Source organism: Rhipicephalus microplus, chromosome 3 (genome assembly GCF_043290135.1).
Source record: "Rhipicephalus microplus isolate Deutch F79 chromosome 3, USDA_Rmic, whole genome shotgun sequence".
Lineage (NCBI taxonomy): Eukaryota > Metazoa > Arthropoda > Arachnida > Ixodida > Ixodidae > Rhipicephalus > Rhipicephalus microplus.
The window spans coordinates 84,755,465-84,779,262 of NC_134702.1; the positions used below are offsets into that span (position 1 = coordinate 84,755,465).

The following is a 23,798-nucleotide window of genomic DNA, read 5'->3' on the forward strand; positions in this document are numbered from 1 at the left end:
TTAGCACCAGTTACATATCTTCGTCATCCATTCGCGTACCGTAATACCAAATTTGGTATATAAGACGCTAGCGGAACGGCCGAGAGCGCATTATGACCGTGGCATGTAGTCATGTTGTTACATGACATGCATATCGTGATTTTCATGTTAGGGTCTGTCACTTGTGTTTGCCATGCAATCATGCCATACCATACTAGTTGTTTTGCAACATGCCATGTGAACGAAGCCAACGCGATAGCTGCAGGACCATGAAATGTAAATCATGACATTCATGACATACATGTCATGATTTTCATGGCATGACTAGTCAAATGTGTTCTTCATACACTCATGTTATACACCACCAAGTTTGGTATTGATACCACTATCGAAGCAGCCAGGAGAGCTAAGAGTCGTAGGGGGCTAGATAGATAGATAGATAGATAGATAGATAGATAGATAGATAGATAGATAGATAGATAGATAGATAGATAGATAGATAGATAGATAGATAGATAGATAGATAGATAGATAGATAGATAGATAGATAGATAGATAGATAGATAGATAGATAGATAGATAGATAGATAGATAGATAGATAGATAGATAGATAGATAGATAGATAGATAGATAGATAGATAGATAGATAGATAGATAGATAGATAGATAGATAGATAGATAGATAGATAGATAGATAGATAGATAGATAGATAGATAGATAGATAGATAGATAGATAGATAGATAGATAGATAGATAGATAGATAGATAGATAGATAGATAGATAGATAGATAGATACGCTCAAAGTCGCTGAAGTTCGCTAAGAAATGCTTCGCATTTACAAAAAAGAAAATGTCCGAGAGCGATCTGGCTAGCCAGTAGCCACCTCGTGTTTAGCCCGCTTTCACCCCTGGAGAGGACGTATTTCCTTGCTTTGCCGCTTTGGCCCGCCTTCGATGTGAAACAGCCTTTAAGGCAATTAGACAGACTGCATGTCTGCGTGTTTCCTTTCTTCAATTTTGCCATGTGCTGGCATCCGTGATCATGGGCCAACAAACTGTGCCAGTTTAATGTATTTTTGGACATGACTGATGAATATGACGATGCAGTAAGGCACGCAGAAAAACACAAACGGAATATTTCTTTTCTGTATTCTCTGCCCTTCTCTGTGCCCTTGTCTTCACCAAGCGCGTAAAAAATGCAGTATGCTATTCCAACTAGCCCAAAAAGCAGTGCTTTTGCCAGTCTATATTCATGCAAGCGTTCTCGAAAGTGAATTAAAACATGTATTATACACACCTCTTTATATACGCCACTGTGGTCGACTTTTTCGTTCACAGTGCCTTTGTGTTGTGCTTTTCGTTCCCATTTCTATCCCCCCTTCCACAATGCCTGTCTTGCCACGCAATAAACTGTGCCAATCTTGCTGATGTAGGGTGATATCAAGTTTATTTGAATAACTGTCCCTCACCTCAAGGTCTTTCCACAACCCCCATAGAGTGACAGTTGTCACGAACGGAGAATTCAATCCAAACTGTCAAAACTGTTGTCCAAGTGAACTAAGGATCAAATTTTATAAATATGCGGGACTTTTCGGCCTTTCAAGTCACTCCTGACAGCTTCCTTAAAACTTAGATGGGACAAACTTATCACAAGTCCCGAAAGGTCCAAACAGTCCGCCATAATAATCGGGACCGAAAGAGTTGCTTATGCTTTCTGCTGTTTTGAATATTGCGGCACAAAGCGACTGCGCAAACGTCAAACCAGACTTGAGAGGTATAGGACTTGTTATAATGGTATGCAGGCCGCAAGGATAAAACAATGATCATATGTCTACGTTGCAGGCGTACGGTGACCCCGGAGACCTACGGCAAGTGGTGAGGTTCCTGCGCGGCCATTACGGTCGCTGCCGTGTCGCCGTGTTAGGTATCGGAACGGGCGCCGACTTGCTGCTAGCCTATTTGGGAGACACCGGATCCTCATCGGGTCTACTCGCAGCCGTCGCCATCTCGCCGCTCTACGAGCCCGAGAAACTGCTCGAACAGTCGCCCTGGCCGATCGGTAGGTCCTTTGAATATCTGACAATGAACAACTTGGGAGCCTCAATGGACCTACTTTCCAAAGGCTATCCGCAATCACGAACACAGAAAGAGCTACTTAACACTATCAATATAAGAACGCTCAACCTTGTACAGTTATGCGATATCGTTAAGGAGCTCGTTCTGCAGAACTCGCAATGTTGATGACGGTGTAGTTTACTGTGAGCCGAAAATCGCCGTGGTTCACGAGCGAAAAATCGAGACAAATGCACAAAAATAAACAATAAATCTTTGGCCCGAGTGAGAACCGAACCCAGGCCTATAGCGCAGCAAGCGGGTGATTGATTGATTGTTATGTGGGGTTTAACATCCCGAAACCACCGTATGACAATGAATTTTGTGTGACTAGGCGTCGTTTCTTCCTGTTAAAACTGAAGAACGCAAGCATTGTGCACGCTAAATAACATGTGCATGTGTCAATCAAATAAGCAACGCTGCAGATATGACAGGTATACGCAGTTGCTTGCTTTAATCCACCTGCGGAAGATTCCTCGAACGCTGAACAAAAGTTCCTAGAATAGGTTTCCTTGTACAGCCGAGGCAAACTGAACGGTAGCATGCTTAAAGGTCACTATGTAGTCATGAGTTGATATTGGATGAGCTGACGGTGACTTGAAACGCACTTGTAGAGGACTCGCCGGGGATCGCCTTAGCGCAAGTCCTTAGCGATCAGGGCCTATGATTTTGATATTGCCGCGCGTATGTGCCAGTGGTGGCGACAACAAAGCGGCGCGAGTGTCCTTGTCCGGGGGCAAAAGACGAAGAAGTCATTGCAGTCCTTTTTCCTGTGATCGATAAAGCGTATTTATTTGAGGCGCTTTGTGTGCTCGTGGATCCCGCGTCGTCACAATATATAATTCCCCGCTAGTGCCAACTAATCGACGTCACTTGTTTACCAGATGTTGCGTCACACCCACTTTGTTTTTGTTCCACCGAAAGTGTTCCCTCCTCACAGAGATGGCGCTGAACCCAATGAGCAGCTGATCAGCCGCCAATTTCTGAACGTATAGGCTTCTAAGGAGCCTTCGCTGCCAATTTTTGTCTACCTTATATCGACGACATTTGAACAGCACATTCCAACGACACTTTAACAGTACGTTTTAACAGCCCTTAGAAAACGGAGTTAAGGAGAGCACTAGGTACTCTACTATGGAAGAGCATAGAGCCATCCCGTGAACTTGACCACTCCCGGTAATTCCAACGATCTGTGTTTGGAAAAAGTGGGTAGCGATTTCGAGTACGCGAGGTACTCTACTATGGTAGAGCATGGAGCCGTTCTGTGGGCCTCACACTTAAGGCCCTCTCGTCAAAAGTTACGCCGTGAGGCGGCAGAGGCAGCTCGTTGAAGGTGTGCAGTTTAAAGGCAAGTTCCGTCACTGCACTGCCACCACTTGCCTACTTTCGCAACCGCCATACTAGCCCCTTACCTATTATCAGAACTCTACATAACGCTTGTTTCACCTCTGCAAATTTTGTGTCCAAAACTCGTCATCTCAAAACATTTGTGTTTGTTCACAATATCTCTAAATCTTTTCTCAATTAGTCTTACGCTATGAACGCACCTTGCAAATTAGTGGCTGTCCGAGTCGCACTCACCGTGTAGCTTGCCAATCTACAACGTGACGATTGATTTATTAAATAAGGGTGTGCGAGTATTCGAGCTTTGAAATCGAATCGAATAAAGGCTAATCGACTAATTCGACTCGACATCCGAACAGTTAGTATTCGAAGTTTCGAATAACTCGAAAGGACGAAAATGTAAAATACGACGAATGCTAACACTGCAACTTTATAAATAAGGGTGGACTGGCTAAAACTAACTTTAACTTCGTTAGAATAGGCATTTACTTATAACTTTCAACGATATCCTAGCTGGAAGATGAGTGCTTCTCCGGGGCGTAAGCAGCAGTTTTTTTTTTCTTTCTAGGAAGAGGGGACTTTAGCACTTTGTTCAAAGGGGGGGAGGGGGGGGGACATGCAGGCAGATGTGGTCGAGGGTCATTTCGTGCTTGTATGCTACGGCAATAAAAAAAAAGCAGAAGGAAGGAGGCACGAGCTTGGTGCGCAAGGAGATTAGGTCACTTCCACACGTAAAACAAAATGAATACTGTCGATTCCACCAGTAGTTTGCTTCCAGAATAAAGGCCCAGGGTGCGTTCCAACACTCACCATAGACGGCGAAATACACAGCTAAATGGACGACGGCCATCTTAAGTCTCATTCCAATTTTCACGTAGCCGGCAAAATAGACAGCTCCGAGAAGACCGCATCGTAGAGAAATACGATGCAGGCTACTTTGCTGCTTAAACAAGATGGCGGCTCAGCGAATCGCTCAGATAGATCAAATCTTGCGAGAATGGCCGTCTGCACACAAACAGACGCTTTCCTAGACGCTCAATGAGAGCAACGTTTATTTGTTTTTTTTTTATTTCAGCAGAAAATAAGTTAGAAATTACAACTGTTACGTTTGTTTCTTTTAGCTTTTCCTTCTCGACGCGAGGTGGTGCATCATCGCGTAAAAGCTGTCTAAACGTGTTCCGATTCTCGGACAGCATGGGCTCGGTGCGGTCTTCTAAGCAGTCCGCGTAGACTGTCTACGTGATCTCTAAGAATTGCAACACATCCCCAGATGCTTTGCATAGTTTGGTCGCGTATGACGTAAGCACCGTAATACGTACGTCCCGGCTTTTAGCCACGAAACCTTCGGTAATTGACTTCACATGGGAAAATTTGTTCACGATGTGCAGTCGTCACTGCAGCAACGCACAACTCCTTCAGAAACTCTTATCGTTCTGGCTTGCAGCTAAAATGCTGCTTTGAACTGGCGTCCGCGAAGGATTTTGGGCACGGAGCACTCATGGCGGTGAAGCACAACACTGACGTTGTTGTCATGCCACTGTAGCACAGTTTGCACTCTTTTGGAAGCAGTTACACACCGCGTTCTGTGCTCGAGGACATGACCAGACTTCAATTCTGTGCTCTTTCTTTAAATTATAAAATATTTTGCATTCAATAGTAAATTAATTATGCAATTTTTTCTGTCCACTATTCAATTCGATGTTAATTCGTGATCAAATTTCACTATTTCCGATCCCCTGCTGATATTACCTCATTCGATTCATTTCTGATCATGCGACATTGACGTCCAACTGAAACTGATACATTTGTTACGGCGTTCGGCTGCTAACACCAGGCTGGCGTGTTTGATTCCATTAATTTTCCATAAGATGTGGCCCTTCAATGATCTAATGGGGATGTAAAGTCAGCCCTATATCTTTGCCCAATCGAACCTGTCCTGTAATTGTTCACGGCTAACAAAGCCAAAGGAAACGGACAAAAAGGAGACCAGACGTCAACAACAGCACTGCCTTTCAAAGGAATGCTGACAAACGTTGACTTGAAAGGCAGCGCTCGTGTAGCCGTCTGTTTAAATTTTCGTCCGTTTCCTTTTGCGCTGTTAGCCATGAGCATATTCCAACTCCTACAGTTTTCTATCCTTACTCTGCCACCGCATGTTTGTCGTGATAATGGTAGCCGTGTACCCCTGATGCGGCATTCCAAGGATGATTTACTCTGCACCTTTTCTGGCGCTAAGCTGATGACCTAAGGCAGGCCTTTATGAGCAGCGCGCCACTTGCTTCATGCCCATCCTTGCATCCATTAGCGAGGCCTCTTCTCTGTACAACCCGTTCAAGGGGTGGATGGGTGGTTGCGGGGAGTCTTTGTTCCCCTTAATGGAGGAACACCTGTTTACTTGAGGTGTATCAGCTGAATGCCATCGCGGTCTGGCTCAGGCTGTGAACATGCGGAGTCCACCCTTGACCGAGCCAGTGAACGCGTGTCCGTGCCCAAGGCGCAGCCGCTCGGCAGAACAATTATAGGCCGAAAAGGATCAAAGTCGTTGCGTCTTCTGTTGCGAACAGGTGAAATGCGGGAGTCCGGGATGAGATCTAGGTCGTGGTGCAACGTCGAAGTGATAGCGCCTCAAAGTACTCGGACATGTTGCGTGGTGCTTTGAAGGAAACATCTCGACATGACGTGCGTCACCAGATTGCCCTGGAGCCCTCGAAAACGACAGGTGGACTGTTGTGCCTTACTACCATTAGACCATTAGATTGGGATGCACTATCAGCGTCAAATGAAACCTGAACAGCGGCAAGACTTCGCGATGGTATAGTGCGCACTGTCCACTTATCACCATGGAAAGGCACGCATATATACGCAGAGCTGCCGAGCAGGATGTGCGCGCCTGCCAATGGTGATAACTGGACGTAGTGAACTATATTATCGCGACGGCTTGCAGCTGTTCGGGCTTCATTTGACGCTTATAGCACGTTAATAAACCTTCGGTCATCAAAAATACTCCGAAGCTTTCACACTATGGCGTGTTTAATAACCAAATCCCGGTTTCGGTACGCTGAACCCGTCTCTGTCGCTCCTGCAGGCGTACTCCGCCGTCGAGCCCTGCAGCGCGTTGTGGCGGAGCACGGCGGCGTTCTCTGCCGGGCCGGCTACTCCTCGAGCTCAGCGACGTCGGCGGCCGTGGACGTGGAGGGGGCCCTGTCGGCCACCAGCTGGATGGACGTCGAACAGAAGGTGCTGTGGCCCGCGTGCGGCGCCAGCAGCGCCGCGCAGTACTGGGAGCGCAACGCGCCGCTGCGAGACGCCGACGACATCGCGACGCCGCTGCTGTGCGTGTCCAGTGCGGACGACCCCGCGGTGCCGCAATGGGCACTCCCCATGGATATCTTCCAGGTGAGAGTGTCGGCAAGTCTCTTGCGAGAACATATTCTTGTTTCCGAAGAAAGATGCGGTCTATCTGAGTACTGTGCGAAGTCAGTGCACTTTAAGGAACTCAAGATAATCGAAGCTCCAGCGTGTAACTCATAATCATATCGTGGTTTCGCGACGTAAAACCCCGGATATTATTATTAAAGTTATGCTATAAATACATTACCGCCAAAGCACTTTACCCAGCTGAAACGTGTGGTGTTAATCACCGGCTGCGATTTATCAAAGCGTTCGTATTTTGGATGATTTGACATTTGGACCATCGAATTGAGAAGATGCATGCTCCGAAGGTCGTGTTTGGTGACTTTAGCTTAAAGTATATTAGCCTCTTAATGACTTTCTAGACAGCGATTCACGTTCCCGCGAGTACCATTGCTGTAGCTATACAGGCCCACAAAACCAGAAGGGAAACTAGCGCGAACGCCGAGACCCCTCGAGGCAGCGTATGCTACAGCATTGATTCTACACTACGTTTTCGTCGCACTAACGAACAGCCCGTTTCTCTTTTACTGTCACCTAGATAGGCATATCTATCATTTGTGTAAGAAGGCAGAGAGGCGGACAAGGCTGAGCCGAACTCGCTACCTCACACCGCGATTGAGAAAAGGGGCTCATTCGTCGATGCCTCAACAATAGAGCACCGGAGCAGGAGTGACCTGTTACTAATAAAACTTCATTTCATTCGCCCGTGAAAATGAACTATAATGGCTGTTAGATAATGCTGAGTACAGCTCGAATTATGTGCGTGCTTGTCATTATCTTCAACATTTTTTATTTACTTTTCTTTTTTCTCTCCTCCTATCTTAATCTCCTCTATCTCTTCCCTCCTCCCTAAAGAGTAAGCAGGCGTTGTGCCCCTTCAAGTGGCAGTTGCAAACTTGCTCTCTCCCTCTTTCCTCTGCGTCCTTGTGTGCCCGTGTATGCAAATTAAATAGGTATATAAATCAAATCACTTACAGAAATTATGCACAAATTTTACTCCAGCGAATTTATTGCACGAATCATGTGTTCAAAAATAATTGATCACGATTTCTAGTGCGGTTCACCCCACCAGGGAAACATTTATTGACCCAATTAGTTACTGATATGTTTAGAACAAACTATATAAACATGTCTGTTTGGAAGGAAAAGTGAGACTCATAGTATCGCATGTATATTCTACTGTGGGAGAGCAGTGAGCGGGGTACAAGAAAAAAGGACACTCATTACAATAGCAGGCAAAAGCTTTCTTGACAAAATTGCGTGTTTAATTTCAAATGGTTGACGATTACATCGTATAGTGTACATCGTACTAAGTACACTGCGATGGGTGAGGGGTACTATATGCAATATCTACTAAGGGGTCAAATGCGACTACCAAGGTCGATGTGTGTGTTTGCTTTTGTTCTTGCAAAACGGAAACAACTTTGGGCCTCACGCTTTCACTCTTTACAAGTCCATGGCCAAATTATTTTCACCATTTTCGCCCTAATGTATACCGCCAAATATTTCAATTAAGTATTCTAAGCTCTGGCCTGCTCTATACTCTGAATTGTAAAGCTGTGTAACATGTATACTTTTGAATTTCAAACACCTTCCTTTCATCTGGAAACATAAAAAGGGACTTTTTTACCCTGACGCAGCATAAACGGGAGCGTTCCACTTTTGTGTTGGAGGCTGATAATAAACCAAAGGAACAGTAAGCTTCTTAGGCACGCCATTATCGCACCCCCCAAAACGATTGAACAGTTATTTGCTGCTTCTAATAAAGATGCACTGACTGGATAATCAATTATGTCGAGCCTTAATTTGAACAAACTCCTGAAGGCGTGAAGTGTTTAGAACAAATTGTGAACGCTGTGCTATATGAACTCCACTTTGGGAAAGTGATACGCTGACCCTGTCCCAACACCACAGTGTTTCGCATCTGAGGGCATTAGTGATAAAAAGACCGTTTAACAAGTTCAAGCACTTAGTGCTCAAGTACGGGAGAGCTGGCGACCATCTGTGTATATAAAAAAAATGTTCGACGATTCATAGTACTTGGTACTTTACTGGGGGAGAGCATTACACCGTCCCGTGGGCATCACACTTCGTGACGCCGGCGTTGAAAACATAGAGTAAGATGTGTTAAAAGCACAACTGCTAAACGGCAGTAAGCGTGACATGTTTAGAAAAAATTTATTGCCACAAACGTCAATAACACTCAACAGAACATTTCCGTCTTAGACATACTCTGACGATGATGACAAGACAGACGTCATTTACATGAACATGGATATGAGATGACGTTGAAAAAACATGTACATTCAATGGCTCACACAAACACAACCACAAAATACTTCAAGGTAAACAAGAGACAAATAAAACATAAATATGTACATTTTGCATATTTACATGTTGGCATGCCATTTCTGCCGGCGCATCGACAGATCAGCCTACCAATACCAGGCCGGCCGAAAGACAAGTTTCACTCGTCCGTCATAGACCGACACAAAAGGGCAAGACCAGTGCCGAAGAAATTCCTCTTCACCGAGGAAGAAGAGCTCCTCCGACAAAACAGACAGCAGCTCCGAGTACAATCGTTCTAGGATCGGGAAGAGCGCGCGGCGGCGGCGGCCCGCTGCAACCGCCTCGCAGCGGTTGCGCCAGAGGCAGAAAGCGCCAGCAACAATGAGAAGACAAGCGAAGCGGCCTCGCGAACAACGCCCAGAAGAAACAAAGCGATTTACTCTGAGGCAGCGAAATCCAGCATGTACGGCTCTCCAAAAAACGCGAGCAATGATACAATGTCTCAGAAAATGCTGATTTGTTTCCCGAAGGGAGCAGTTCGGACATGTTGCTGACTGGACTATTCTCCACCTTTCGAGTCGGTCGAGAGTGGGAAGTACACCCCATCCCAGGCGCCACATGAAGTCCCGAAGGTGTCCAGGCAGAAAAGAAGCCGTTAAGGAGCTCCAAGACACCCGTCTAGAGCGAGCACGGCGGGCTGGCGGGACCAACGGAAGCAACAAAGCAGCAGTTGTCTCAACTATGTGGTTGTTCAAAACATCTATGCCAGGACAGCTCGACTTGACATGGCGAAAAAATGCAACAGTTGTTGCATAAAACGCAGGAAGTGTTATTGACTGTGGCCCCCTGTTAAGTTGCACATTAGGCATCAAATGGCGAAGGTGAGTACCCAGAAAGTAATATGCAAGCGTTCGTGCGGGAGATTCCTCCCCTTGCACTAGGCGCAAAAGGAAACGCAGTGCCAGCAGCCGACAGCGTATGGACACTGAAGGGAAAGCAAAGCCTCCTTGAGCACGCTGCTGTCCCAGTGCCGCGCGAGAGACCAACTCAGTGCCGCCTGACCAAAAAAAGGAACACAAAGCAGACTGCAGTGATCGCACGATACGTAAAGATGGTTGCACGACGTGAGAAAGGTACCAAATGCGACCGCAAAATACAGTCTGCGCAAGGTACCTCCGCTCAAGAAGCGGGAAGTCAAAATCCCGTGCATCCTGAATTTTCAGTCTTACTTCCTCGAGAGCGTTTAACCAAACAGATTCGCAAATGCCGTAGTGGTTGTATGAAATACCTAAAATACGAAGGGACGCGGCCGGCTGAATGGGAACACCGGCGCTAAGCCTGGAGTTTGGAGAGCCAATGAAGAAATACCGGGATTTGGAGATGTTCAACGCTGCACCTGAAATGTCGCCATACTGGGAAAATACATGCAGGCTGCGTGAAAGGCTATCTTCATCTGAAAGGTACAAGGTTATATCATCAGCGAAAGCTGTGACTTTCACGACACCGCTACCAGGAAGCGCAAGACCCCGGACATGTGAATCCGCGTCAAGAGCACGCAAGTATGGCTCAAGGCTGAGGACAAATAGCACAGGAGACAATGGACATCCCTGACGGACCCCACGTGTTATGGAAAAGGCGGCACTTTCCCAACCATCCAGAACTAGTGTGCTTTTCAGACCAGTGTACGTATTTTTAATCATTTCCACAAATGTTCGAATTTCTCCACATTTCATGTATTCGCAGAAATTATTTGAGGTCATACACGTGCATAATTTTTACAGCCCCTCTCTATGAGGCCCGCTAGAGGTCCAGTGCTCCGCGGATTATACAACAGAGAAACTTAATACCGCTGGTATATCACCGTTACAAGAAAAACAAGTCCTCAAGAGCGTCATTCCTTTACAAAAAAGAATCCTCTTTATTTGTTCTTTATACCGCTTTCAAACTAATAGTCAAGTTATTTCACCCGTCTTCGTATCCAAGGGACGGCATCTGTAAACTCTTAAAATTTCACGTATAACCTGCTTTGAGGTTTACTGCTGACCCGAAGACAGGTAGCGGGATCAAAACCCGGCCGCGGCGACTGCATTTTCGATGCAGGCGAAAACGCTTGAGGTCCATGTACTTAGATAAAGGTACACGTTGAAGAAACCGATATTTCCAGAGCCATAGAATACTTCACTACAGCGTCCCTCGTAATTATGTTATGTTGGGTTAAATCGCAAGAATAATTATTATATTATGCTTTCAGAGCTAAGTGATGCGTGAGCGTATAGTTTTATCCCACATTGCAGCCTCCACTAGGACGTACTACGTTGTCTTTGCATAACATTTGCATCGTGTTTATTGCGATTGACTTATGTTCGCAAGCGTCGTGCTCAGTCACTGCAGTGCTCTAATAGTTATGGCACCCGTCTGCTGAACCCCGGGAACGAATACCGACCGTGCGGCGCATCTCGATGAACGCGAAATGTATAAGGCCCGTGTATCATGGTGCATCTTAAAGAGCACCAGACAGTCCAAATTCCCGAGGCCCGCTACTACGGCACTCCTAATGGTGTCGTGCACAGTTTTGGGGCGTACCCCCCAGTTATAATATTTATTAGCGTCGGAAGCGTATATGGTAGGCACATCCTGCAGCCACTGTAACGCATTTCACATCAGCTTTTCGCAAAGTCAGAATTTTCTACGTAACAAGCCTCCTCTTCGACTTGAATCGTTTGCTTGGAGATGGCCTTAAGTACTGATCCCAAAGAATGAAAAAAATCACAGCATACCCACGGAGTGAATGATGATGAGTGGGGCGAAGCTTCCGTCCAAGCTTCCGTCCATGCGCCTGCCTGCCTGCCTGCCTGCCTGCCTGCGTGCCTGCGTGCCTGCGTGCCTGCCTGGCTGCCTGCCTGTCTGTCTGTCTGTCTGTCTGTCTGTCTGTCTGTCTGTCTGTCTGTCTGTCTGTCTGTCTGTCTGTCTGTCTGTCTGTCTGTCTGTCAACTATACGAAAACCACTAAGGCCATCTAGAGATAATATTTCCAAGGACACACACAACGCCATCTATTGAGCGATTCATAAACTAGAGGTGGCTACATACTACTACTACTAGTAGTGCAGAGGAGAGAATGACCAGCAGCCTAAGGAGCTTCGTTCGTAACAAAAGCCTTCGCAGAAAGTCTATCCCGTTGACAGTTGTTTTGAACAGTGGAGGTAGTGATTTTTGTTAAATAGAAAAACGAAAATAACAATGAGCCCCGCATCTGTCTGCAACAGAGTGCGACATCTCAGCAGTAGCTCAGAAAGGAAGGGATAAGGAGGGATTAGAAGAAACATAGTTTGGGCTAAAAGTAAGAGATTGGTAGGTGGTTACAGAAGTACGTTTACGGAGCCCCGATCGGCGAGTGGTCGTCGAAGAGAGGAGATCGCGGAAGGGACAACCGTCAGCCACAAAGTCCGCCGAGTGGGTCCCTCAGGGTACAATGCGTTCATATGTTATGAGATATATTCGCATTCTGACAATAAAGATTCGGACAATAAAGAAAAGTCTGTAGTTCACTGGTTAAGACACTTTCTTCCGTATCGTGTTATACTTGGTTGAAAGCCCTGCAGCTCCAAGATAGTTTGCTTTGTACATTTATTTTTTTTTTCATGGCGATGATCGCCTTACCGAATATAATGGCAGACGGGCGGACTGCAGAGCGGGCTCACTAAAGGAGGCACTGACCCTAATTTTCGGACCAGAATTTACTCTCTCACACAAATATCCTGCACACAAAGACCGCTTTGAGCTCAGTAAATATCGATAAGATATCTTATATTGATATTGAAGTTCATTTTCACTTGCTCAACCCTAGCGTGACATTGTGGTTTAGTGTAAATTTTCGGGACTTCACGTTCCAGTGTCGCTATTGGTTTAGCGTAAATTTTCGGGACTTCACGTTCCAGTGTCGCTATTGGTTTAGTGTAAATTTTCGGGACTTCACGTTCCAGTGTCGCTATAGTTGTGTCGACGTCAGGTACCTAAAAATTCAAGATGGCCAGTTGCGTTTCATCAAACACGTTCAAAACGGCCGCTTCTGCGAAGTCGCGCAGCGGAGTGGCAGTGAAAACGCCACAGCTTGCGCGAACACATGACGGGAAGCTCTTGCCATGTCCTGACGTCAGGGTGCAGTACGAACCGAAGCTCGTTTTTGAAAACATGTTTTAATTATTTTTTAGTATACGCTCACGCTTACCAGTACGTTTGATAGGTTCTTGAGCACTTGTTTAAGCAAAAAAATAATAAAACTGAAAACTTTCGTATCAGTACCGCTTTAAATTCGAACTCGCCGAAACTTACATAGCAGACTTCAGTCAGAATCTGGCTCGCATCCAACTCAAGCTCGTTAACTAAGACTAGAAGAGCCACATTTACTCGTTTTTATTACATTATAATGCTCATGAAATGATATCACTTTTCCAGCTAACTGAGAGCCTCGCTGTTAGCGGTGTTGGCGGTAACGCGCTATACACGTAACGGCGTTACCGGCAACGCGTTATACTTTTTCGCTTACTTGGTAACGTTCGCATCTCCATTTCAAAATTGTAACACGTAAGCTAACGTACTTACATACTTACATGAAGTGTTACGTTGCTATTTCAATTTTGTTCGAATTATGTTGGAAGTTTTCCACAAAACTCTTTCGGCTCATAGGCACCACTATCGCAAGGTTCGATCGTGCCAGCGTTCTTTTATCCCAGCGGCGTATACTCTCTCCGCACCTAACACAGTTTCGCACTGCTTCCATGATCGGCCCACCAGTTCTGACCTAGCGACGGTATCATGCAGTATAACGTCACAGTGAGTTCGCGATGACGTAAAGATGACGTAAGTAATTTTGGCGATCATTGACGTCATTGTGTGACGATGATTTCTCGCATCACTCACGTTGACACCGACGGTCCGTTTATCGCGTTTGATGGGTGATCAAATACTTTCGCCTTAATGAATTTCAATTATTTGTGCAAGTCGACTTACTGTGTCTCACACCATGCTCGCCGCAGATTGACCCGCAACTGGTGTTGCTTCTCACCGAGCACGGTGGCCACGGCGGTTTCGTGGCGGGCCTTGGCTCTTCCTCGCCGACAGCACCCCGGTCGTGGGCGGACGGCGTGGCACTGGACTTCATCGCGGCAACCTTGGACTTCACGAGCCGTGACGGACGGTTACGCAAGTGCGCCACCCGATGAACCCCGTCTGAACAGTCCAATGACATCGTCCCGTGCTTGAGCACTCCCCAGCCAGAAGTGCATGCTGGCGTTGTGTACCAGGACGTTCTCCGCCAGCTCAGAGATTGCCTCGTCGTTGCCATGCCAACGCGTGACCAAGATTCTACGCGTCATGACCGGAAAACCACGATGGTTCACACTAGGGCGATTTCAAATGTCTCCTAATCCAAAATCAGGGAACACCCGTTAAGAATCTCAAGAAGTTCAGTGAGATTACCCTGTGAAACTTGGTGACGAACTCCTTAAGGGTTCATGCGAATGTCTCACAAACTATTTTGCGGTCTAAAGAAATCCGAAGCCTTGCAGCAGGGGCATGAGACTTGTGAGAAGGTTGGTTCAGGGAACAGCACGGAAAATACGAAGACGACGTAGAGGCACCAACGAGACGCCACGCGACCCTGCGTCTTCATTTTTCGGTGCTGTTCTCTGGATCGAGATGTCCAGTCAAATAGCCAAAAGACTCGCTTTCTGAGAAGACTGTTGCGAAGGTCCACAATTTGTTGTTGCTCCCAGTCGGAGCACCACAATGGGTTGTACATTATTCATGAAGGTGATGGCTATCCATAAGCTTATTTTTGAAATCTATATATAGTATCACTAAAGGAGAGCCATCAGCATCCTCATCAGCATCCACATAAGCACATTCGCTTAGCTTTGAGGCGTACTCGTTGAAACGCATTGTTGTACAGACGTGGCCTACAAGGCTTTTGTGCATTGTTCCTTTTGCATGAAATTTTCAGAGCTCTAATATCGTAGCATTGACAATTCATGTAACTTCGTGCATCTTAATTTTATGTAACACAACGTGACACGGCGTATAACCTGCGATTTACTGCCTCCGAGCCTTTTTTTTTCCCTTTCGCTGCTTAACAAACGCTTTGTTTGTACACCCTAACAAGGCTCATGACTGTTATTGTTAAAACTGCAAAGAACTGTAACCATTGAAAAGAGTATATAAGACAAAAATCTAAATCTTGCTAGTTTTTGTAGATTTTTAAATTTTTTACAAGTATCCTATAGTCCTTGAACAGCACATTGAGTAAAGGAGGAAGTATGGTCGGAAAATGTCCTCGCTGCGCGCTTCAATGACTCATGTTTCTGTGATAAATAAGGAACGCAAACTGTAGGGCAAGCGCATTATTAACACTGGGTCATGCTTACCGATTACCGTAACAAACAAATTATATTTCGACGCCTTCAGATTCAAACGTCGAAATTTTACTCAGGAGAACGCCGACAGCACAGACGCAGAATGGTGCATATTTCGCTTCTTATGGCACTACGCTAGAGAGCCCCTGCAATGCATTTTCAGCAAGGCCACAAAGTTCTGCCGATTGATAGGTGAGGGAGCTGTGAACACATGTGCCAAAACTTTATTGTGCAACACGTGGCGTAGAATTTACAATTTATTTTCCAATTCAACTAGAAATCGCTCGCTCTTCTCTCGAGAAATGATGTCATATGCCCAAAATCAACTGCGTCGTGTGCCCAAGTGCAGGTGGACACGGCAGTTGACCTGTGCGTCGTGCCTCGTGAGGTACCGCGGCCACCCGGAGTGCCTCGGGATTGCATTGAAAGTAAGGCACACGCTCTGAAGAAAAAATGGAAAATAATATTGTGCTCAAGTTCACGTTGCGTGGTGACGTACGGAAGCAGCTTTATGTCCTTTGTCATACGCCCCCCCCCCCCCCTTATTTCCGAGCAGTTCTCAGCGCGCTCGCTGGGACGAAAGCAGAGAGAAAGCGCTTATAGCATGCGGCAAATCTACCTAATTCCGTTCGTACACGGCAGATTCTAGAACTTTATGCGACAGTCAATTCGTGAGACAATAAGCTCCGATAGGGAGGATATTCTATTATTATAGGGTTACTTGAAAAAGTGTCGCAAGGCCACTTTAAAGGTTTTGTCTGTGTTGCATTCTGCGCATCAAATGATGTCAATGAAACCGTTGCCCAGATAGTCCTGCGAAGGTCGTGTGTCTTCAACTTCTGTTGTGTCTCCAGATAACTGTGCCATGGGATCAATACAACAGCAAGTATGTTTAAGCGCGTAAGTATGTATACTCTCCTCTCGTCAGAGCTGGTCGACACTTTATGGCTCAAGAGAGCTCCACGTGGGACGAGTGCACGAGAAGTCGGGGCAGCCCCGTGCATCGTAACGAGAATTCTCTCGACATTCTTTAATGTGGAAGGAATTAGAATAACACAGAAAGCATTTGTGAAAACATGAACTTTGTTTCGATGGCGGCGCTGTTTTAGCACTACGAATCGCGAACCGCGCGACCGTGACACGTCAACGCTTTTAAAAAATATAGGTTTCCCGAACCGACCTTTTTTCCCAACTGGAAAATATTTCGTGCTAGTATGAATCACGATGAAGTGAAATCCCGTGAGTGGGTCTTCTCATGAAATTCCTGAGGATTAAAACGTGTTAACAGTCAGAGAGGATTTATCGCACTTACTAGAACTCGGAAAACACACATCGCGTGTCGTACACGACATTGGTCGTATCAAAATAACTTCTCTATTTGCTTTTACAAAGAACGCATACTTAGAAGCACAGAATGTTCATCTACAGTTGGTGTGTATTAAAGAAAGTAGGTATGCAGTCACTTACACAAAAAGATGTGTTTTCATGATCATTTCTCTTTGGTCTTTTGTTTTCACAGTCACATATTTTTGAGTAACTACAAAAAATGCCACGCGTGGGTGGTCGTGATATACTGCGGAAAAACAAGTAAAAAAAACATATGTATTTTGCTGCTATCCATTTCATTAAAGTAATCTCTCTTTGGAATTCGTCCACCGATAGTGTCAGTATTCGACTTCATGTCTGCCGCATATACATCATCGCACGCAAATTAGTACGCAAAACTGCACCAACTCATTGATCATTTGACACTGAGTAGGTGTTTTGAATCAAGTTAATCAAACCATCCTTGTGTTAGAAAAACACCTAAATGTAAGGGAAATTTGGGGGTTACGCCAACCAGAGATTCTTGCAGCTCGTGTCATTTTGCACGACAATCTTTATAGCTATGTCCCCATAACTTCTTAGAAGAAGCGCAGATTATATCATCAGGTGATTGAAACAATAACGGCACTGATGTTATCGACATTATAATGTGTCGGAGTCTTCGAGGTCATTGGGTGCATTCTGAGACCACTTCATCCAGACTTCAAAGCGTTATTCAGTAAAACACATCACGGAACTGCGACGAGGCAAATGTTTCAAGCGGCGGTTTATAACGCCCACGTTGGTTTTAATAGCGTACATTGATTGAATAAAATAAAGTGCATGTTACAAACTGACTTTTACAGTTGTAGAGACTGTGACGCGACTACTCGCTCGCTGATGGAACATTGCAGAGCCATGCTTTGAGACGCACTGAAACACCCCGACCATTTAGTCATGTCAGCCCACTGAGGGGTTACTAACAATTTTGCGAGCGTGATTTAGTGAGTGCTAACAACCCCTTCCCATTGCCCTCTCCTCTCGGCAGCGACCATCGGCCCTCATATTCTGAATAAAGCCATAATGATCGTTATCAGCAGCAACAACGTGATCATCACACTGCTGTAGAAGATAGTTACTTCGGTTTTGTTATGCCAAGCAATGTGCATTAATTCAGGAAAAAGTTCTGGCTGTCATAAACAAACTAAACTTTACCAGCAAAAGCATGCACATTTGGCCTGCTTGGTTGATACTTACTGGGGCACCATCAAACAAACAGGGCCATAGGCGTGCGCACACGAAAAAAAAAGAGAGGGGAGAGAGGAGGTCTCGTGCCTCGTCTTTGCCCTTCGTGCTGATTGTAAGGGCCTCAGCGGGAGGGGGCCGTTGAGAGAGAGGGCTGGCTATGATGCAAAACTCTCACAACAGCAAACCTCCTCCCCTCTTAAATCTAGAATCATGCGTACGCCCATGAACATGGCTAATAAAAAAGAGGTAAGAGAGCACAGTTCCTCTATTACTCATGTCGTGTGTACGATGTGCGTGTAATGTCTATAAGCAAGTGCTCACACCATCACAAAAGGTTGCCAGGTATCGATACTTTGCACGTTTAAATTTTTTTGTTGAATTGAAAAAATAAGCGAAAGAGTTGTTGCCACCATTACTTGGCGACGGCTATTCATTTCCAGTTAATTGTTACGAAAAAATGAATTAAAAACAAAATAGCATATACACATATATACACTCCTACATCGGTGAGCCCAAAAGTTCTCCTTTGGGCAGAACAAACACATAACCGCCACGCTCACTTTCAAGCTAGTCTGCTCAATACTGGTCCCAAATAATTGTGTCCTCGAAAAAAAACAACGCTGCGGCACTTTCATTTCTTTGCGATTTATTCTACACGGCCATGGGTCTATAGCATTTTCTCCAACGTAAACGCTCGCTGGGAATCTAGCGTATGGATTTTCTGTTCGAGTGCACCGTCGGTATGTGTCGTGTTTCGGACAGTCGACCAACAGGTGATATATATCCTTCTCATCGTGGCCGCGCGAAGCGTGTTGACGATGTTACACGCTGAATCCGAAGTCGGAAGGGCTTTGTGTAAGCTGTTCCGAATCTTTGACGATGTATGAAAGAGTCGATACGCCTTGGTTTTTGTTCTTCTTCTCGTCGCTCTTGTTGTGGGCAAATTCAATTAAAAGGAGAAGCTAGACTTATCTCTAAAGGAGAGGAAAAGGCTTATTAGTCCACCTTTGTCCTTTCATTGATTTTTTTTTCTGCTGCTGCGGATGATTGAGAGCTGTTGAAATACATTACTATCCCGTTTATGGTGCGTCAGCGCGGTTGTTTCTCATTGTTGTCGTTCACATTGACTGCCAAGCATGACATATATGTATATTTAAATGGTCGTGTCAAAAAGCGTTGTTTATTGTTGTAATAAATGTTTCGAAAAATCGCTGAATATTCTTGTGTCATTTGGGGAGAGTCGCGGTTCACCTTCTTTTTTTTCTTCTTTTATTAACATCCTTTCTTCGCGCTTATAGGTAGAAACTGCAGTATCCGAACAGGAAGAAAGATATGTTTGTAAGGCATATAAGAAAAATAAATTAAAAACCACAACCGCACTGATGTGTATAACGCCGACAGGACGTAGCAGCTAATAGACGATTGGTGTTGCTGTCGCTATTGTGACGCAAAACATGCCACCCCCGCAAGAAGAATCAGCCACATCAAACGGGTGTGGCATTCCTTTACAAAAGTAAAGAAAGTGAACAAAACAAAATACATTGAACTCCCCACGAGGAACGTAGCTCGGAATTAAAACATGCTATTGGCACTCGCATGAGATGGCAACTTTCCAGAGGTGTTAATCAGACACGATGGTTCTGTGGCTGGCGTAATAAAAAATACAGAGGCACGAAATAATAACACACTTGGGTTGACGGAAAGTTGTAGAAGCTTCTGGGGAAGAATGTGAACCGGTGGCAGGTGAACAGAGAATGGTCTGTTCTTCGCAAAGAGCACATTCTTTGCGTTGGGCACAACGTCATCTCCGACACCTAGAGCACCTAGAGCTTTGCCTGGTGCTGTTGCAATGATTACGACCTTGATTGTGATCTTTCCTGGCTCGCTCTATAAAACAGAGCATTTACCAGCAGACACGGCCTAATTTCTTTTTTTTTTCCTTTAGAGCGAAGCTCATAAAGCTCGAGGTAAAACATGTGGCCCCGAAAACTCTCCGCGCCATTGCTTATCACCTGCGACCACCGACGGCGACAGGTCGCGCAGCAGCGCCGTGTTTTGCGGCGTGGCAAGGGTCGAGTACGGCCCGCGCTACTACCGGGGACTCCACAGCCACTGTGCATGCTAGTCCTGGCGCTGTAGCTCGGAAATTCTCGCATAGTCTGCGACAGGCTGTGGTTCAACTCTGCTAGGTCCACGCCAAGAAAGACCTAGCATAAGAAAGGCCACGTTAAGTCCTGACCAACCAACTTTGGTGTTTATTAAGCTTTGCGTGGCTAGTGTTAAGTTCTCCCTTTGTCTATGTGTGAATATCTTAATGCTCGAGGTAAAACTTCTGCCACCAAAAAACAAAAATCACTCCGCATCGTTCGTTCAGTCGCGCATGCGCCGAGAAGCAGCCGCTGTCAAGCCACACCCACTGACGGAAACGGCTCTTGAAGCGGCCGCGCCCAGTTTGCCCGGCCTGGCACGAGCCGAATGCGAGCGACGAAAGGTCCGCGCTTCTACCGGGGTTGTCGTTCGACTCTGCCTTGTCTACGCCAAGGAAAGATGTAGCATCCCCTAAGAACACCACATTTAGCCCTTCCGATCGACCAGCCCCGCCGCGGTGGTCTAGTGGTTAAGGTATATACTTGACTTCTGACCCGCAGGTCACGGGATCAAATCCCGGCTGCGACGGCTACATTTTCGGTGGAGGTGAAAATGCTGTAGGCCCGTGTGCTCAGATCTGGGCGCAGGTTAAAGAACCCGAGATGGTGGAAATTTGCGGAGCCCTCCACTACGGCGTCTCCCATAATCATAACGTGGGTTTGGGACGTTAAACCCCACATATCAATCAAATCATGACCAGTCACACTGTTTCTTCAGCTTTGCACGGCTAGCGTATATTTTTTAGCCCTAAAGTGTTTGATGCCGAGGTCCACCTGGGCTGTGCTTACGTACTTTCGTCACGGAAGTGACGTTGAAGAATGTATATTAACAAACCACAGAAAAAAAAAATTGGCCCCGTATCTGCATGTTAATCTGCAAATGTCGTCGAAACACGATAGGCTTGCATGTGGAGAGAGTGAACAAAACATTTATTTGATGTTCTGCGCCAGAAAATCGCTGAATGGTATTCTGGAGATGCTGTGTTACAGTGCCTCGAGCGTGCATCGGAAGCAAACGAGCGCATCAAGTCACGTCACACGTGAGATATGAGCGCCATCTGGCAGTTTTCTTGGAAACCGTTGCGCGTTTGAAGCAGGCGTGCGCGCCCATCTCAGAGGTGATAAGGTGTAGAACGCAAGGCGACGGGTAGGTGCCACCACCGTGTAGTCTTAGCAAAGCGTTGGAAACACTCGCCTTCGTGCAAGCGTTGCATGGTCAGCGCACCGTAATAAACACTACGGTCCTTAGAATTACTTATGTATGCTTTTGTAGTAAAAGACGTACATGCAGATCATATACGTCTTGTTATGGAGCCTTAGATATGTTCAATAATTGCTTTTTAATCGACAATCGCACAAGTATGAACGCTGTATTTTGAGCAACATTGGTGGGTGCTGCAGATGGGGTCGACCGTTTGGGGTATCGGCTGCTGCCGTTTAAAGTACCGGGTACCATTAGGAGTGGACAAACAGACAAATTTACAGACAGACAGACCAAAAATTTTGCGTCAAAGGTCCCCAAGAAAGACTATCGTCTTTAAAAAATTTACCCCGTATCTGCATGTTTGAATGCAGAAAAGACGTCGTGACCCGAGTTATGATCTCATAACTGCTTTCGCTGTAAAATCAAACATTATTTCATGGTCGTGCGATACACGCTGCATGAATGCTCACGTAACGTATGATGTAAAGTGAACGTTTCCAAAGTGATGAGCTACCTTAGCCATTCAAACACCGAGCAATGTCGCAGATTGGGCTCTTAAGTTAATTTTATTTTCATTAGTAGTAGTAAAATATCGCATAAAACAAATGGCGGTCATAGTAGAGCTCAGAAAATTAACACGATCGCTTGTAGAAATTCGCGTTTCACTATTAATATTATTGAAGGAGGAAAAAATCCTCTTGTTGTCCACAAAATTCTCTGATAGTAATTCGAGGAACCAGAGGCGCACACGCGTTTCTTCTTGAGCTAAATATACCGCTCCTCCGAATGCGAATGGGCTCCAATTGTCGCATTCTGATTTGGCGCGACAAACAGGTGCTCATTTCGAAAGCGGTACTGTTTTCCAGCGCGCTCCTCTATTGCCCGACATTTTTTTTGTTACTCGACGGCGTATAGCATTGTCGGCAGCGTACAAATGCGCGTCGGCAGCACCTGCAGTCTATTCAATCTAGAAGCGGTGATGGAAATTACTTCCGCACCCTTTGTCTCATTCGGGATATAGGGCAAACCTTGAAAATTCTTAAAACACTCGCGCGACACGTCGGCCCACACTGTTCGATCCCCGCATCACGTGAACATCGCTGAAAGCTTTCATTTTTTTCATTTGTTTTTTTGCTTTAGATATGTTTTCAATTTATGGTGCCGTAGCTGAAGTGATTGAACAGCCGTCGAACGCGTTGCAAAATCAGGTTTCGCACTTGTTCATTCCGGTTCGAATGTAAGGGAAGCACTGGCGTATAGTCGAGGGAAAGGGGGGAGGAGGACTGAACTGCTTCTTTCCCCCGAAGTTCTTCAATACAATAATATCATGTTTTGGGCTAGTTGGTCTATTTGCCACAAGTGTGTATCGTATATTGTAGGCGTAGCCATGGGTGGCACAGCGTGCCCCCCCCCCCCCCCCGGATTTTTTTCCGCCATGCGAGCGAGCGAAAGCGACCATTTCAAGAGGGGACCCCTCCCGAAATCAAGTATGTGACCCCCCCCCCCTAAAAAATTTCTGGGTGCGCGCCTGGTGTATGTACACGCACACATACAAACACACGCACGCGCATACACAAGGAATGCTTCAACACTCTCTTAACCCTTACACCTTCTTCCACCACAAAAAAAGAAAAAGTTCTGGCTGCGCCTCTGATTGGAAGCAGTTAAGGGCGTCCGTGATTCGATTTCCCGCTTCATCAAGCAATTTCCGTTACCTTGCAAGACTCCTCAAGAGAACTCGATTGCCAGCGGAGACCGTCATACGGAGAAACACGAAAGACGTCTCAAGCCTCTTCAGCCTTCTCGCCGTGTTCGTCTTTTTTGGCTTTCGGATAACTTCATTTTGCAAATTTACTTTTGGTGGAGCAGGTGTTAGGAAGCGCTACAGTAAAGCACATCGCTGTGAGCGACCTTAATTTTATCTAAAAACCGGCCGTATTCGACAGAACATCAAATTGTGACTTTAGTGTGTGTTCACGCTATTGGCGTTAATAAATCCTGCACTCTGCCCATCACGGCCCCTTATAGCCATCAAACGATATCGTCTGACAATGTAATCTTTTTTTGGACATCCAGTGAAAGAAGTGTTACTGACGTGTCGTCTAATTTACCATGCGTTGCGAGTGTCGTTTCACGATGTAGAAAGACAGCATGCATAATGAACCACTCAAAGACTGCCTAGTTACAAAAGCCCTGCTAGTCACAAAAGGCGGCTATAGTTCCAAAAGCCTTGACTGCGAGAATGGAAACTTGTGCGCGCGATTCAATTAGAATCGATTAGTAAAAGCATGTCACCAAATCTGGCTCTTTAGGAATGTGTCAAGCCTGCAAAGGGCTCATTCAAA

General features: G+C 45.8%; 1 protein-coding gene across 2 annotated transcripts in view; it reads left to right on the forward strand.

Annotated features, from left to right (window-relative positions):
* The window catches only part of LOC119172821 (protein ABHD15), a 238,403-nt gene extending 219,085 nt beyond the window's left edge, over nt 1-19,318 (forward strand). For both annotated transcript variants that reach the window (XM_075889910.1, XM_075889911.1), the window contains 3 exons: nt 1,824-2,040; nt 6,523-6,833; nt 14,176-19,318. In XM_075889910.1, the coding sequence (XP_075746025.1) occupies nt 1,824-2,040; nt 6,523-6,833; nt 14,176-14,361 (714 nt within the window). In that variant the 3' untranslated portion in view covers nt 14,362-19,318. The remainder of the gene's footprint in view (nt 1-1,823; nt 2,041-6,522; nt 6,834-14,175) is intronic.
* Nucleotides 19,319-23,798: the final 4,480 nt, after the last annotated feature.